Below are 14627 nucleotides of genomic sequence, written 5' to 3' on the forward strand. Positions count from 1 at the left end.
TTAGTTTTACTTTTTTTTTTTTTTTTCTTTTTTAGCTCGGGGCTTTGGCTTGCTCATCTTCAGGAGAAGACAAAAAGCAAAGCAAGATAATCTGAAATCTTACACAAGACAAAAACTGACTTCAAAAGCTGAAATGTCAGGTTTATGGGATTTTATTTGACAAGTGTATTATTTACTGATGGTCATTAAGCTTTATAGAGCTACCAATGCATTTTAAATATAAATTAGGTAACAGCAATAAAGTAGAAGCTGCTGCAATGTCATGTGTAGTTAGTGTGTATTACAGAATTAAAGAGTAAATTGATTCAGCTGTGATAGGTACTTGGGCTTAATTCTTATCAAGGTATGTAACAGCTGCATACAGTTAACTGCCAAATCAACAAAATAAATATAAAGGCAATGTTTTATGTTATTTATGCATAAGTATGTGGTATTATTCATGAACCACTAAAAGTGATACAAATCAGTAACTAACTGATAGAATAGCAAAAAATGCCACACAACTGTCTATGTAGTATCTTCAATGCATACAATAATATATGGATATTTACTATAAAAGTACTTTAATCAGCAAGCAAATATAGTAAACTATCTGTATGTAATATACTAATTTATATTTTTTTGGTCATAATCTTTTAAAGAATCTTTGGCAGTAATGGTTTTTGATGTGTGAAATACTTTCTCTGAGGAATTTGGTGAAATATTTTAAGTCTGTACAATACAGTACAGAAAAGGTTATTTTTTAAAGCATGACAAAAACCTACATAGTATCTCATGTGTAGTTAAATCATGAGGTGTTCTTTTTTCAAAGCAATATACCTTGTCTTCATGTTTTGCACCAATGCTTAAGTATTTATTTTTATTAGCATTGTATCTACGTGAATTCAGAAATGTTTTTTATGTTTGAATGTATATTTACTTTTAAATTCAAAAGTGAATTCAGTATTTTTTACAGCATGCAAGTAACAGAGAATATAATTTTTAGTGCAAGAATGTAATAATTTGGGTCATTAATCTGCAAAGACCAATTGCACGCTATTTGCGTACCTGTGAATCTTCTAAATTTGGTTCAAATTCTCACACATTATAGGTTTCTCTAAAGTGATGTGTATAACAGAGTTATACAGAGAATTAAGACAAACTGCCATAAAGTAACGTAAAATTTGAATGTGTTTACAATATGAATTAGTTTACTTTTTCCATTTACCTTTCATACAGCAAATTTGAAGTAATCAATACAGTGTTGCCTATTAAAATACAGCACAGAAATGAAAAGGAGTTTATCTGACACTTCAACTCGCACCACAGCAGGTACTATTCATTCTTTTGTGCTTTACAGTTCATGCATTTTTATGCTTATATCCTAGAACACCATTTCCTGAGTAGACTTGTTTGAATTTCTATGTTATTACAGCACAGTGCAAAATTTTGGAGTAATGGGATTAGTCACTAAGTGAAATGTTTAACTCACAGACTGATTTGCAGAATTGAGGTCTAGAGATATAAATTCTGTGAAGCAACGTCTGGTCTATGTTATGTGTTTATGAAGTATAATTCCTATGGATGATGTAAAATAAAAGAATTGTTAGATAATTACTATTTACATATTTTAGTATAGATTGTGTATCCTTTTGCTGTTGGTATAACATTATTATGTGAATTTTAATTTTAGGTTGTCTGCCTGTACCTCTGTTCAATCAGAAAAAAAGAAATAGACAGCCCCTCACTTCAAATCCACTTAAAAACGAGACAGGTACCAGTTCTATGACTTGTACTTATGACTTTTCTCCCACATCATTGTAAATAAGATACATATATTTTTAATGGCTCTAAATCTAATTAAATGTTATTTTTTTAATTATTATTGTTAAACTAGATATTGTATTTATAAAGAACTATATGCATCCTTTATATTTATTTTTGAAAAGTTCATTATGTAAAAAATGTCCTCCAGGAAGTTCCTTTCTCCTCTATACAATTGAGCTTTTTTACTTTGTGCCTAGAGGGAGGTCAACTCTTTGTGTGTTAGAGAATGAAGTAGCACTGGCATTTAAATAGAGTCTCTTGAAACTCTGACCTTTTGTTTTCAGTTTATTTCAATCAAAATTCAAGCCTTGTGTTACAAGAAGAAACATTTATAAGATGTCTTTCTTGTAACTGAGAAGAAAACTTTTTTTTTCAAATTGTCCCTAGAAAGAACTATGCAGAGTTCAATCTTTATTATTTTCATGATGCTTTACTTGAAGTAAGAATCTCTGTGCTAATAAGAAATGTCTAATGTTTGTAAGTTAAGCATTATCTAGAAAAGCAACTTGTTAGAAGTTGCCTTATAATTATAGATATCAAAGGATCACCCCGCAACCCCCCCTTTTTTTTTTTCCTCCTGAGCGAGACTATGTGTGGAACATAAGGCAGATAAAGAGTAGGAGGCCTAAGCAGACCTTTCAATCTTTTCAGTTTGTACATATATTCAATCCTTTGTCTTTTGATAATTAGGCTGGGGAACTGCAAACCCAGAAGTAGCTGAACTACAGAAAGCAGTGAACGATGGGTATGTAAAACTGGATTATTTGTTATTTACTGATTTTATTTGGGTACTATCTATTAGTTTCACAACCTATGAGCCATGTGCCTGTCTTAAAATAAAGCTGCTACTCTGTCACTGATGTTTTAACTTATCTTTTAAAGCCGAGGAGAACGTGAGATGGCTCTTTCCCCTATGAAACCACCAAATGCATCAAATTCTAATTTAGCAAATGCTGGCAAAAACTTGTATGTCTGCAGGTTAGTGAAGTCTTCAATTTTTACTACCCTTATCCAAAATTGTTTTTATTCTGGTGTGATACACCTTGCATTATTCCATATTCTAGTAGCATTCAGAGAGACCCTTTTAATTCTCAGGTCATCACCATAGTCCTAAAAAATTACATTCTGCTTATGAGCCAAAAGCAACTGAAATGGAGTATCTTTCCTGTGCACCTAATGAGGCCTAATATATAGCCTTTTTAATTTTTTATTTTTTATCATAATGGTTTCACATTGACAAAGTACTCAAGTATGTATCTAAATCTCTGGGTTTAATTTGGATTCATACGAATAATTGTATGAGGAAAGGGGATCAACTTAGAGCCAGGAGAGAACTTCGGAAGGAGAATTCTAGGAATCATTCATCAACAGACTATCGATAGTTTCTATCAGTGTACAGTAGGGCAACTATATATGGAAACGTTCAATCAAAACTTGTGAGTTATGAAACTTATGGAAAATAGTAAATCTTAGGTCAAGAAAGATCCCTCTGTAGGACAATTTATTTCCTAGCTTCGGACTACAATTTTTCAGTCATATTAAATTCATATTTCAGTCACATTGAATTCAGTGGGATTTAAGCAAGTGTGTAATCACTATTCTGTATATGGATAAATTTAAATGTATGTTCAAATGTTTATTGAGTATAAATATTTAACAGATATTTAAAACTGAAACAATACATAGGTTGCTTTTATATACTGTAATTACATATCTGAGTATTCAGAATAGATATTCTGATACTGAATTGTGTCTTATGTTACGCTGCAGGGCAGAAGAGAAGACCCCTAGTACTAAAGTTTGGAACAGAAATGAGTATACTCCTCTAAGTAACAGAACAGATTTAATATCTGATAGTGGAACTATTCGAAAGTTTGAGAACCCTTCAAACACTTTGAAAACTGTTCAGCAGCAAAAAAAACCTGATAACTGTAATTCACCTCAGCATATCAAAACAAGAGCAACTAACCAACCACATGCACGTACAGGACAATGGCCAGTGAAACCTAACACTGTACCAAGAAGTCTTCAGGATCATGGTCTGGCACATAAATTTAACTGCAACAGTCAGCAAAGTAACATGAATGAAAAACAATTTGATTGTGTTCCAGAAGACAAAATTCAGGTAAATTTCTGGAGAGAATTAATAGAAAGATACAATGAAGAAAACCGTAAAGAAAAAGAAAGTTGAGGAAAAATGAGGCTTTCAGCAGTCCTAGCAGCTTTAATAAACCCTTAAGTTTCTAAAAGTTTGAAACTGAGATTTTGATATTATAATAGCCTTCAGTCCTCAGCATGATCGTACAGATTGGAAGGGGTTATTTGTATAGTCTGAACAAATACTGTAATGTAAATATCAGATATATAACAATATTACATAAACATCTATCTGCCTTTTAAATTCTGAAAGTGTGTATCTAACTTGAGTTTTCATCTTCCTCTGAAAGGAGGTTTCATCAACTGAATTAAAACGTAAAGAAAAAAGGAATTCTTTGCGAATCATATCTGCAGTCATTGAAAGTATGAAGCACTGGAGTCAATATGCTTACAAAACTGCACTATTATTTGAAGTTTTAGGTAAGTGTTATAGGTTGTGCTACAACCAATAATAATGGTAGGACAACAGCCAAGAGAAAATGTGTTATTAACTGTTAAGGAACAGTAGCTGAAATAATTAAAAACGCAAAATACTGGCACTATTTAATTTTCCTGCTGGGAGATCTACTCAGCTATCAAAGGTGATTGAAATAGGAGCAAAATTATTAAAATAGTCATCCATCAACATTTAAGCTCTTTCTACCCTGTTTCTTTACTTTTCATGTTACAATACATTCTATACATTTTCTTATTTAAAAAAGAACCTTCTGTAGGGGGGTACAGATTTACAATAATCTTTAATTAATCAGGGAATAAATTCAAGCCTGGAGTGCTTCTAAATGAAGATGACTTTTAGTGTGTTTCACTTTGCATTTTAAGTGACGTCATCTGAGAAATGAACATGACAAAAGATGACAAACTCTAAATCAAGATTAATAAGAATATACAATGTAATGGCATCTCAGAAACTATAATTTTGACAAGGCTACAAATATTTGTAATGCTTAAAGACGATTTTAAATGAGGATCAATAAAACTTAGAGAATTTAGTTTTGCTCTGATTAACAGGAGAATAACCCATTTACTATGACAGTTGTGAAAATGGCATTTTATCACTCGGTTTAGACAGACTTCATATACAATTTTACTGTAAAGCCTCTAACTCGTATTGGAACTTCCAGTGCTGTCAGCACGAATTGTGATAGGATGCTGATTTATGTATCTTTGTGCTTTTGTGTAGGAAATGTTGTCGTGATATTTTTGTATCTTATTTAGTACTGCTCTGATGTTTACATCATAGTTTGTCATTGCTATATGTTGCAGGCACACTTGATTCTGCAGTCACATCTGGAGCATATGGAGCAAAGAATTTTCTTTTGAGAGATGGAAAGGAGAGTCTGCCTTGTGTTTTTTATGAAATTGTAAGTATTCCCACTCCTATACACAACACAAACACCACTACCTACAATCCCTTTTAAGAAGTTAATAATATGCTGTTCTGATGAAACAGAAAATTACTGTGTAAAAGAAAGGCTAGATGTTTATACCTTATCGTTTCCAAACTGTTGTAGAGCAATAATGCAACCACTATTTAGGCATCTTCAGACTTCTGTTTCACCAAAAATATTGATGATGCAGGTGGGACTTTCAGTTCAACTCCTAAATAGTTGATAATAGCAAAAAAGCTGTTATAAATTCCTTCTGTGTTTGATATAGTCATCAGAAATACATTAACAACCAGACATGTTGAAAGTTTTCATGTTAGAAAGGTGATATAATTTTTTGTTTATTATGCTTTTGATGAAGGACCGCGAGCTCCCAAGACTAATTAGAGGTCGAGTGCACAGATGTATGGGAAACTATGACACAAAAAGGAATATTTTCAAGTGCGTCTCTGTAAGACCAGCAACTATTCCAGAGCAAAACACTTTCCAAGAATTTGTTAAAATTGCAGATGTTGAGATGACAGCATATGTAAAAACAATGAATGAAATTTAAAACAGTCAGAATGGCTGTCTGAAACCCATTTTCATTCCTCACTACCAAAAAGGCTGGACATCCTAAAGCATTTCGCCAAACTAATACTGAAAATGTGATTAAACAATTGCAAATATTACTATGCTATGTTATCCAACAAATGTTAACGACAATGTTTTGTTTCCACTATTACTTTTCATAGTTCATATTTTCTAATTATCTGTGCAGGTTTTGTTATGTAGCTGATTAGATTTTACTGGAAAAATTTTGAATTAAAATGTTGAAGTTGCTTATATGTACATAACTTATTTATATGAACTGTTCCTGCTTAACTAGGATGAGTCAAGTTCTATTTTTTTGGAAAGAAATGGACTGTTTAATCAATTTCATCAAAAAAAAAAAAACCCTCACCATCCATGGATCTTTTTCACTGTGAAAATCACAAGGGATACCCCATTCATAGCTCTTTTGTCTGTTATTCCTAGTGGATTCAGATCATTAAAAGCAGAACAGGTGGATTAGTGACCAGTCAGTGAAGAAAACACTTAACAGTAGAACTATCTTTGAGGCATGAGAAGGAGAAATGAGGCAGAATCACAGGTGGCTAAAGGGAATGGAAAATTATATCTCCTTTTCAGAGATGGCCTCAGTGTGCAGGAATTCTCAAATACGTATTGAAAATTTGGGCATCAAGCCCCTACTTCTCTGAGACAACTCTGTCTTCCCAAGTAAATCATCTACAGACAGCTGTTTTCCACTGTTGGTAGTTTTTTTTTAATTTGTTTGTTGAATAGAAACAATCAATCTAGACCTTTACCAACAATTTGATGAGAGTGAAATTTTATTTCTAAATTTTATAATGCCTGGCCATTTGCAAATGCAGGTAATTGAAACAAAACCACAAACCTGACTCTCTCAGTAGTTCAAGTGTCTTAAAAAATGATCTTATCAAAACTAATTCAGATTACTATTGCTTTTTATCTTCAATTTTTAGAATTTCCTTCAATACCTATTTTCAAAATGTTGACTGTATACTTCCTTTAAGTATTTGTTTTGGTCAAAGTTTAGTAGCTATCAAACATCAACAAAGTTCTCTTTGGCTCTGTGTAATTGCATTAAAATTACTCTTTGGCAGAAAGTAAGAAGACAGTATATTCCACTTCAATTCCAACTAATGGGTTCCCTTTCCTTTGCTGAATAACAAAAATATATGTAGAATATCTTTTAGAAATGAACAAAATAGACACAGAAGAAAAATTTCACAGGATACAGCTACATATTTTAGGTATTCATATGGTTGCCATTGTTATGTTATCAGATTATATTTTTCTTTAAAAACTATGAATCATTATAACACCTGTATAAAATAGCAACATACCTTGAAGCTGTAGGGACATTGTTCAAGGGCACATAGGAAGTTGGAGAGAAATAATTACTTAAACACAAAACTTCCTTTCCTTTGCCATAGGAACATCATCTGAGGGATTGACCGTGTACATGTTTATGTGTCTTTGCCTTCAAACATTGACTTTCATAGATTATCCCTGCTGTTTTTATTTCTTTTTCTCCCTACTTCAGTAGCTTTCTACCAAATCTGTGGGGAATTGGTTTTTTGTGTGTGTTTTGTGTGTTTGTTGTTTTATTTTATTATTATTTTTAAAAAAGATATCAAAATACTGAACAGTGTGATTTTTTTATTATTATTATACAGTGTTGGCAATTGGAAATTTCACATTTAAAATAATTGAAATATTGTATCCAACAAGTCAAATACAGAAAACAGTTAATATTCTAAAAAGGAGCCAGCTAATCAACGCAGAAACACATTAATGGAAAATACAGCTTTTAGTTACACTTAAAAAAATTATATATATTTAGAATAAAACTTGAACCTGATCCCAGAATTTTTTTTGACTTTTAACAAGAAAACGCTTTACACAGTTTAACTCGCAGTCTTTATTTAAAAAAGTGATCTGTCAGTGTTAGCACATGTATTGTTAGCAACACCCTCTAAATCTGTCAGTTGAGAAGCTAAAGTCACTAGCTTAGTTTCTTAACTGTAGTAAGAATCACTTGCATTATTATCTCTACGTTCTGTGCTAAGCTGGTTCTGAGCAAGGAAAGTTTTTGTCTATCCAGTTGTAAGGGTGATATACATATACTTGATTTCCTTTATATATTATAAAATATTAAAGAAAGTTCCAAATGGAAGCATTAGTTTAACTTGTAAATGGTGAAGAATATTGCAGGAAGTAGAATTTGACAATACTCACAACAGAAGAGTTTGAGTTTTAAGAAGTAAAGGATTTGTTACAGCGGTGTTGTAAATTGTAGGACTCCATTATAACAGTAAGTCAAAGTTACAAAGGAAGCTTGAACTATGGGACCAGACCTGCGTGTGTGTAATCAACATCACACAAATGTAGTCCTAATGATTTCAGTTGATTGATTGATAGTTCCAGTTCTGCATATGTAAAACTTATGTTAATAAGCAATGACAGGAGTAGATCATTTGTGTCTACTAAGTATGTTATGGATGTTAATAAAAATCTAAATTAATTTTACTTCCAGTATTTAGATCTTTGCAAGAAAAAAATATTTCTATTTTACACTAACAAATCACTTTTCTAGTGAAACATTAAGTGACAGTCGTAAACATTACACAAAACAGAAAAAACCATACGTAATACAGTTTATACACATTACTCAACATTTTTCAGTTGTTGATTTTTTTTATCCATATTGATCCTGTCTTGTATAATGGTACTAGTGTAAAGGCACAGGTTGGTTAGGAAAGAAAAGCCTGCCTCTCTGTCTCTCTCTACTTTGTGGTGATGATCTTCTTACCTGTCGTTTGTTATTCCTCACTTTTCTGACTTTTATATGAAAATTATCAATTTCAGCTATTCTTTTAAAACAAAAGTTTAAGACATTACTGAAAAGCACATTACTATACAGAAATGATGGAAATCTCTTCTGCTTATTTTAGAGACATTCCTTCAACCTACTTTATTAAATATTTGGAAGATACAATTCCTTAGTGAGAGCAAAACCACATAGTGCTCTCATTCTCTCTCGTTTTCAATGTACTTAATTCTACTTTGAAATCTGTATTCAAAGATTAGTAATGGAACTTACTAAGTTTATGTGCAGAATTTGCCTTTAGAGTGCGTGACAACGGACCATTATCTTGAAAAATAACTCAATGTTCCATTGAAGTTTATAAGCGTGAGGAATGTAAACTAGACTATAGAAGTCTTTGACGTATTAAAATAACACAGTGATTGTTCTATCTGTTTGCATTTTCTTGTACATCCTCAACATGTCTCTCTGTCTGTCCCTTCATGTACACTTTCCATTAAAAAAAAAAAAAAAACACAAAAAAACCACAAGCAAACTAAATTCAGGAATTAGTTGGGCTCACTTAAGTGAAAAATAATAAATTTGATCACTTGTTTTTTGCCAAAATACAAAACTGAGAAGTACAGCTCTGAATTAAATATAATCTATCTTTTTGTTAATAAATAATAAAAAATAAAATATGAGAATAGAATTAAAATTCAAATTTTATTTTAAATGAAAAACATAACAGTGGGGTGAGATTAGAACCCAATGTTTTGCTTAAGACAATCAAGTGCACTTATTTCAGTCCTTGACAGTAATGAATCCGATGCTACCGAGGAAACTAAACAGATTTCACATATAAGTCCATGAAATGTCCATGTGCTAGTTCTGACACAGAATTAGATTCTTCTCGTTTGTTGTGTTCGGTAGCATTTTTTTGTTTTTTTTACAATAGTGGGATCTTAATATGAATGGAAATATTAGAATCTAGTTAATTCTGGCTTATATTGTCACTACATACAAGGGCCATAGGGCACGTACATCTTGTAAACACAGATTTTTCTTTACAGCCTTAAAAACAAACAACAACAAAAAACTTACTGTTGTCATAGTTCAAGTCATTTTGTAAAATTCCACATAAAGTTACAATCCTAAGAAATATGGTTTTTTTCTCTTTTTTCTGTTGGTAACCTGTTATATCATCATGGAGCCCTTAGAAGTAGTTAGATCACTTTCTCTCTCTGTCTCTCTGAAAAAAGTCATCTAAAATTTATCTTCATAAAGATGACTGTAAATCTTGAAGATTAGATTGGTATTAAAAAGTGTGCTGACAATTTACAATATGGAAGTGTTACTAATACATATAGACTAAAAAGAAACTTTTTCTTGTATACAATTCTTTTTAGTTATCAAGCTTAATTTTAGGCCATGGCTACTAGTAGTCTTTTTTCACTAATCAAAATAATTATAACAAAATATCATTATCGGTTTTAAAACTATTGGGTTCATAAAAGTTTTGACATTTAATAATATATAAAAAGTGAATTGAAGCTTTTAAAAGACTTACGCATTTGAGACACAAATGAAACTGTTTGGGAGGTAGACAGATGTTTTGAGGATAAACAGATTTTTTTTTTTGTCTAAGGCATTATGCCACTGTATGTTTAGAGCAGTAAAAAGGCTGCTGATTAATCTTAGTTCAATTCCAGAGTGTTCGCTACTTATACATACGGAAGACTATCAATGCACTTTTGGTCTTTGTGAATCTGACCTTCTCTCCCATCTCCTTTTTTTTTTCCCCTTCTTTTTAGCAATACAGCTAAATGGAAGTGCTATAATAATTTCTGCCCATTGCCTGTAGACAGGAATGTTCTGTTCTTATACAGTAATAAAATACTATAAAATAGTAGGTATTGGAGTTGGAGATATGTGCTCTTTTGGTGCATATTTTGCAAAGAATGGTAAAAAGACAGACAGCATGACCCCAACAATTGCCAGCATATACCCCCATCCAATCTGGCAGTCTCCTGCATAGTAGATGTCTGAATTCTCACAGAATCTCTTCACAGTTGCAGAGTTGAAACCAAAAGGGTAAACCAAAAGCCCAGAAGCCATTATGAACACTAGAGAAGAGGAGAAAAACACAGTTATTATTGAACATTTAATTCCTTTGAAAAAAAATCCTTGTTTTAGAAAGGCAAATGTTACGTTAAAATCAATGGGAAAAGTTATAGCTTAAAAAAGAACCTTTCAATTGTCATATTGTTTTCCTTTTCATAATTACCTCTGATGGACAGCAGTGTCATAACATGGCAGCAAGGTGGCATTGGGATATTTTTTCATGAGAACTTTTCATTTTCAACCTAGGGTTGCAACCTAAAAAATTAAGACCTAAATTTCCCATATTAACTAGTTTTGACAGCTTGGGTTTAAAACCATAGAATGAAGATAACAAGACGTGCTGTAGAATCTGGAGTTTCAGTGTAAATGCACAAATTTAAAGTAAGAGGAAACCAGTGAGTTTTTTACTCCCTTAAGCCAAATACACTAGCAGATTAATTCAGTGTATAATGAGGAAATGTATCTAAAATACAAGCAAAGCTTAAGCTACATCTTGATGTTTGAAAGCCAGACTTGCCACTCGCAATTACAGTGTGTATTATCTGTTAGCTTTTAATAGAACTTCACAGATTTTAGTCTTTAATGAATACCTTTTTTATTTAAATAACATGGTTTATGCAATTAATGAACAGTAGAACTACTTTTCCAGCTTTGAAAATAAGTCTGTCAAGGTGTAAATCATGGCTCTGATAGAGATGCATTAAAATACTCCAGGTACAATGCTCAGGACCTGGTTTTGTCCACCTTGGAAGTCAAGAGGGGCTAACCGAGGCTGATATGAAGGCTTTTGCCATCCCAGCCATTGTATATACTTCTTGTTTAAAAGAACACTGAGAAATTATTATTTTAATTTTCTTTGTTTGTTTTGTGCTAAAGAATTACTGCTGTATTTAAAATCTGTAGTGTATTTTAAAAGGCTTTATTTTATGCTTTTTAGAAGGATAATTATGAGGCAGACCCTATTCCGAACTCCTGTTCTTCCAGAATAGCATTTTGTTCAAATTCAAGGTGTATTATTAGTAATCCAAGAATAGTGGTAATCAGAATTAACTGTTACATTTGAGCTAATAGATAATTCATAACCAGCAAACATTTAATGAAACATTAAGATGATAAAACAAACACTACATACTATTCTCTGAATTTGTAATTGCCTTTAAGGTAGGGCATGTGCATATTACTCCAATTATAATATTGGAGAGGCTAAATCTTAGATGTATCCACTAAAAACAACAATCAGTCATTAATCTTTTTTAATTAAAAAAACTTTAAGTTTGTAGGCTACTTGAACTCAAAAGGTTTAACGTGCTCAGCTTGTAAAGTCCCTTAATAATTTGAAAAAAACATTTTCTTCTAGTCTAAGTGGAACCACTGAGTTAATCCTTGTAGAAAAACAATAAGACCAAGAAAATAGAAATTAAAAGGCGAGGAACTGGAACAGAGGCAAAGTTGCAAGTCTGTTTCCCTCTAGGGTAATTCTTGTAAGGGTACAAAGAGAAACTGCTTGCCAGTAAGTGGAGTTCTCTGAGAGCAGGTGCCTTTCCTTTGCTCCCACACCCACTCTCATTCCCTTTAAGCCTTTGTGAATGGTGAGGTTACAGTGATTCACAAGGAAAGAACACAGTGGCTTTCCCCTCTTTCCAGGCTTAAGGTGTATGAAGGTGACGATGCTACATGCAAGGTCATTCCCAGCCCAGCCAACATCTTCAGCACATGCCTTGCATTCCATGACATTTAACCAGAGGGAGCCCAAGATGCTGAGCACTGTACAATTCTTAGCAGCCGTGCTTGTGTGCTCAGGCTCTACTGTTAAACAAACATACAGAAACAGAAGCTAAATACAAAGAAATTAGTTGTATTATGCAGAGCTACCTTAACTGCACACATTAGACCACTTAAAACAGTACAAAAAATGAATACAAAATGAAGCTAAACTAGACATATACACAATCCTCTTATCTAGCAAGGTCACTGAGCTTTCCCAAAAGAAGAAAAAGAGCTAAGGGCCAGCACACTTCCTTTGTTCAGTAAAAAGTTGTGGCACACTTGCATGCCCAAGAAAATTCCACCATCTCTGTAGGAGATATAGGTATATAGATTTATATAGATATAGATTTATATAGATATAAAGGAACATAGAAAGCAACCTTGGAGAACAAACAGAGAAGGACTTTTCCTAATGTTATTGTAAAGTTTGAATATTAAACGTCTAAGCTGAGCCATATGCTAAACTGGTATCAACCCATAGACCTATTTAGGCTGTAGCATTTGCTTGTGGGCTCATACGGGAAGTAGAACAACATGCTATTGAAGAGACTGTGATGTAAAGTGGATTTGCAGCACAGCCCCACTCAGAACCCGCACTGCATGACTGCATGAAGAATCTTGAAACAGCCATATGGTGGAAAAACTGTAAAATGCTAGAGCCATTTGCAAAGGAAAGCAAATGAGTTTTAAGAGAAATAGCAACTGCTCTAATAAAGAATCTAAGAAATCTAATCTAAGAATCTAAGAAAATCTAATTCTAAGAAAGAATCAGGTCTAAAAGCTAAATTTCAGTTCATTCACCTTTTCAAAGCCAAAATAATCCACACATCTCATTCAGCCAAACAAGTCATTATGCACAATTGGAAGTAATCTTTTTATCATATAATCCCTTTAAGCTTTGCTGTTAGAATTTGCTGATTTTCTGCTAGAATCTCAGCCCTCCTGCTCTACTTCATAAACCTGTCCATGTATGTTTTCTTTTTTGTTGGGTAACCCAGCTACAGAATTATTTTGAAGGTTGTGCTTTACAGTGACACTAATGTTTTGAATGTTACTTGGTACTGATGTTTTTGTTTTCATAGTTTGATTTAATAGAAGAAGCTTTTTTTTTTTTAGGATAGAAATAATGTGTGACAGTCGAATGTAATGTGTTCTCATATCAAATGGGCTAAAAAGTTACTCATGGTTTCATATCCTCAGGCATGTCACAGAATGGCCTCATTATTCTCATTTAGGTGCCCTCCTTCTTACAAAGGCTCAAAATATTGAATAGCCTGTTATTATCAGCAGAAGCCAAGCTTTCAGACATGGTGCTAATGACTGCTTAATGGTGCTGTCTATCAGCAGTGCGGTTAGCTGGGAGAACACACAAAGAAACAGTGGGACTCCATTTAGGCACCTCATATAGCACTTATGCCTCTGCAGTTTTCCAACAACAAACATCTCTTTGAAAGGTGTCAGACTACAGCAGTGTGTGTGTATTACCATTATACGCAGTGTAATCCCACTGCCATAGAAGATCATGAGAAGGCAAGACAACATATTTGGGCTTCTTCTATAATATGAAACATATGGAGTGTAGAGCAGACTTGCTGGTAAAATGAATGGTTGGATTTCATTTTTTAACATGGCTTGACTGATCATTTGGTTCCTCAGACTGTTTTTTGATACTTATCTGCCATAAACTACCGTGTCTTGTTAGAAACATGCTTTTTGTTGTTGTTGTTTTAGTATCTAACACATGGTATTTGTTATTGCTAGGACATTATCACCTGAGTTCTCACAGGCCACCACCAAATGTCACAGCCACTGCTGAATGCAAGTCAGTTTATAGTCAAGTCCACCTGCACTGATTCAGCTGTAAGTCACTTTTAATTTCTGCTTTCTAACCTTCTGCCCTGACAAAAAGTTACAGTCTCACTCTCTTCCTCTCTTGTCCTCTGTACTTCACTGGTGTCCTGCAGCCAGATGGCAACTGACAGTTTCTCCTCTGAAGGGTTTGCTAAACAAGGCAG

General features: G+C 33.1%; 2 protein-coding genes across 2 annotated transcripts in view; one reads left to right on the top strand and one right to left on the bottom strand.

Moving 5' to 3' along the window:
• Positions 1–1245: 1245 nt before the first annotated feature.
• On the top strand, positions 1246–5901 carry SPATA22 (spermatogenesis associated 22). Its single transcript, XM_035561114.1, has 8 exons — positions 1246–1311; positions 1673–1753; positions 2497–2551; positions 2689–2784; positions 3577–3931; positions 4254–4383; positions 5227–5324; positions 5710–5901. Exons 1-8 carry the CDS (start codon positions 1269–1271, stop codon positions 5899–5901), a joined length of 1050 nt encoding a protein of 349 aa, XP_035417007.1. The 5' UTR covers positions 1246–1268.
• An 866-nt stretch (positions 5902–6767) lies between these two features.
• The window catches only part of LHFPL7 (LHFPL tetraspan subfamily member 7), a 65073-nt gene continuing 57213 nt past the window's right edge, over positions 6768–14627 (bottom strand). The window contains exon 3 of the mRNA XM_035561116.2: positions 6768–10847. Coding sequence (XP_035417009.1) covers positions 10621–10847 — 227 coding nt within the window. The 3' untranslated portion in view covers positions 6768–10620. The remainder of the gene's footprint in view (positions 10848–14627) is intronic.

This window comes from Cygnus atratus, chromosome 20, assembly GCF_013377495.2.
Source record: "Cygnus atratus isolate AKBS03 ecotype Queensland, Australia chromosome 20, CAtr_DNAZoo_HiC_assembly, whole genome shotgun sequence".
In the NCBI taxonomy this organism is placed as follows: Eukaryota; Metazoa; Chordata; class Aves; order Anseriformes; family Anatidae; genus Cygnus; species Cygnus atratus.

What these genes read in the sequence shown, in the direction of transcription:
- SPATA22 (XM_035561114.1), top strand. Translation starts at nt 1,269, where the DNA reads ATGAAAAGGAGTTTATCTGACACTTCAACTCGCACCACAGCAG. An exon ending in TTCAACTCGCACCACAGCAG is followed by an intron (nt 1,312 to 1,672) that starts GTACTATTCATT and finishes TTTTAATTTTAG; the next exon opens with GTTGTCTGCCTGTACCTCTG. An exon ending in AAAAACTTGTATGTCTGCAG is followed by an intron (nt 2,785 to 3,576) that starts GTTAGTGAAGTC and finishes GTTACGCTGCAG; the next exon opens with GGCAGAAGAGAAGACCCCTA.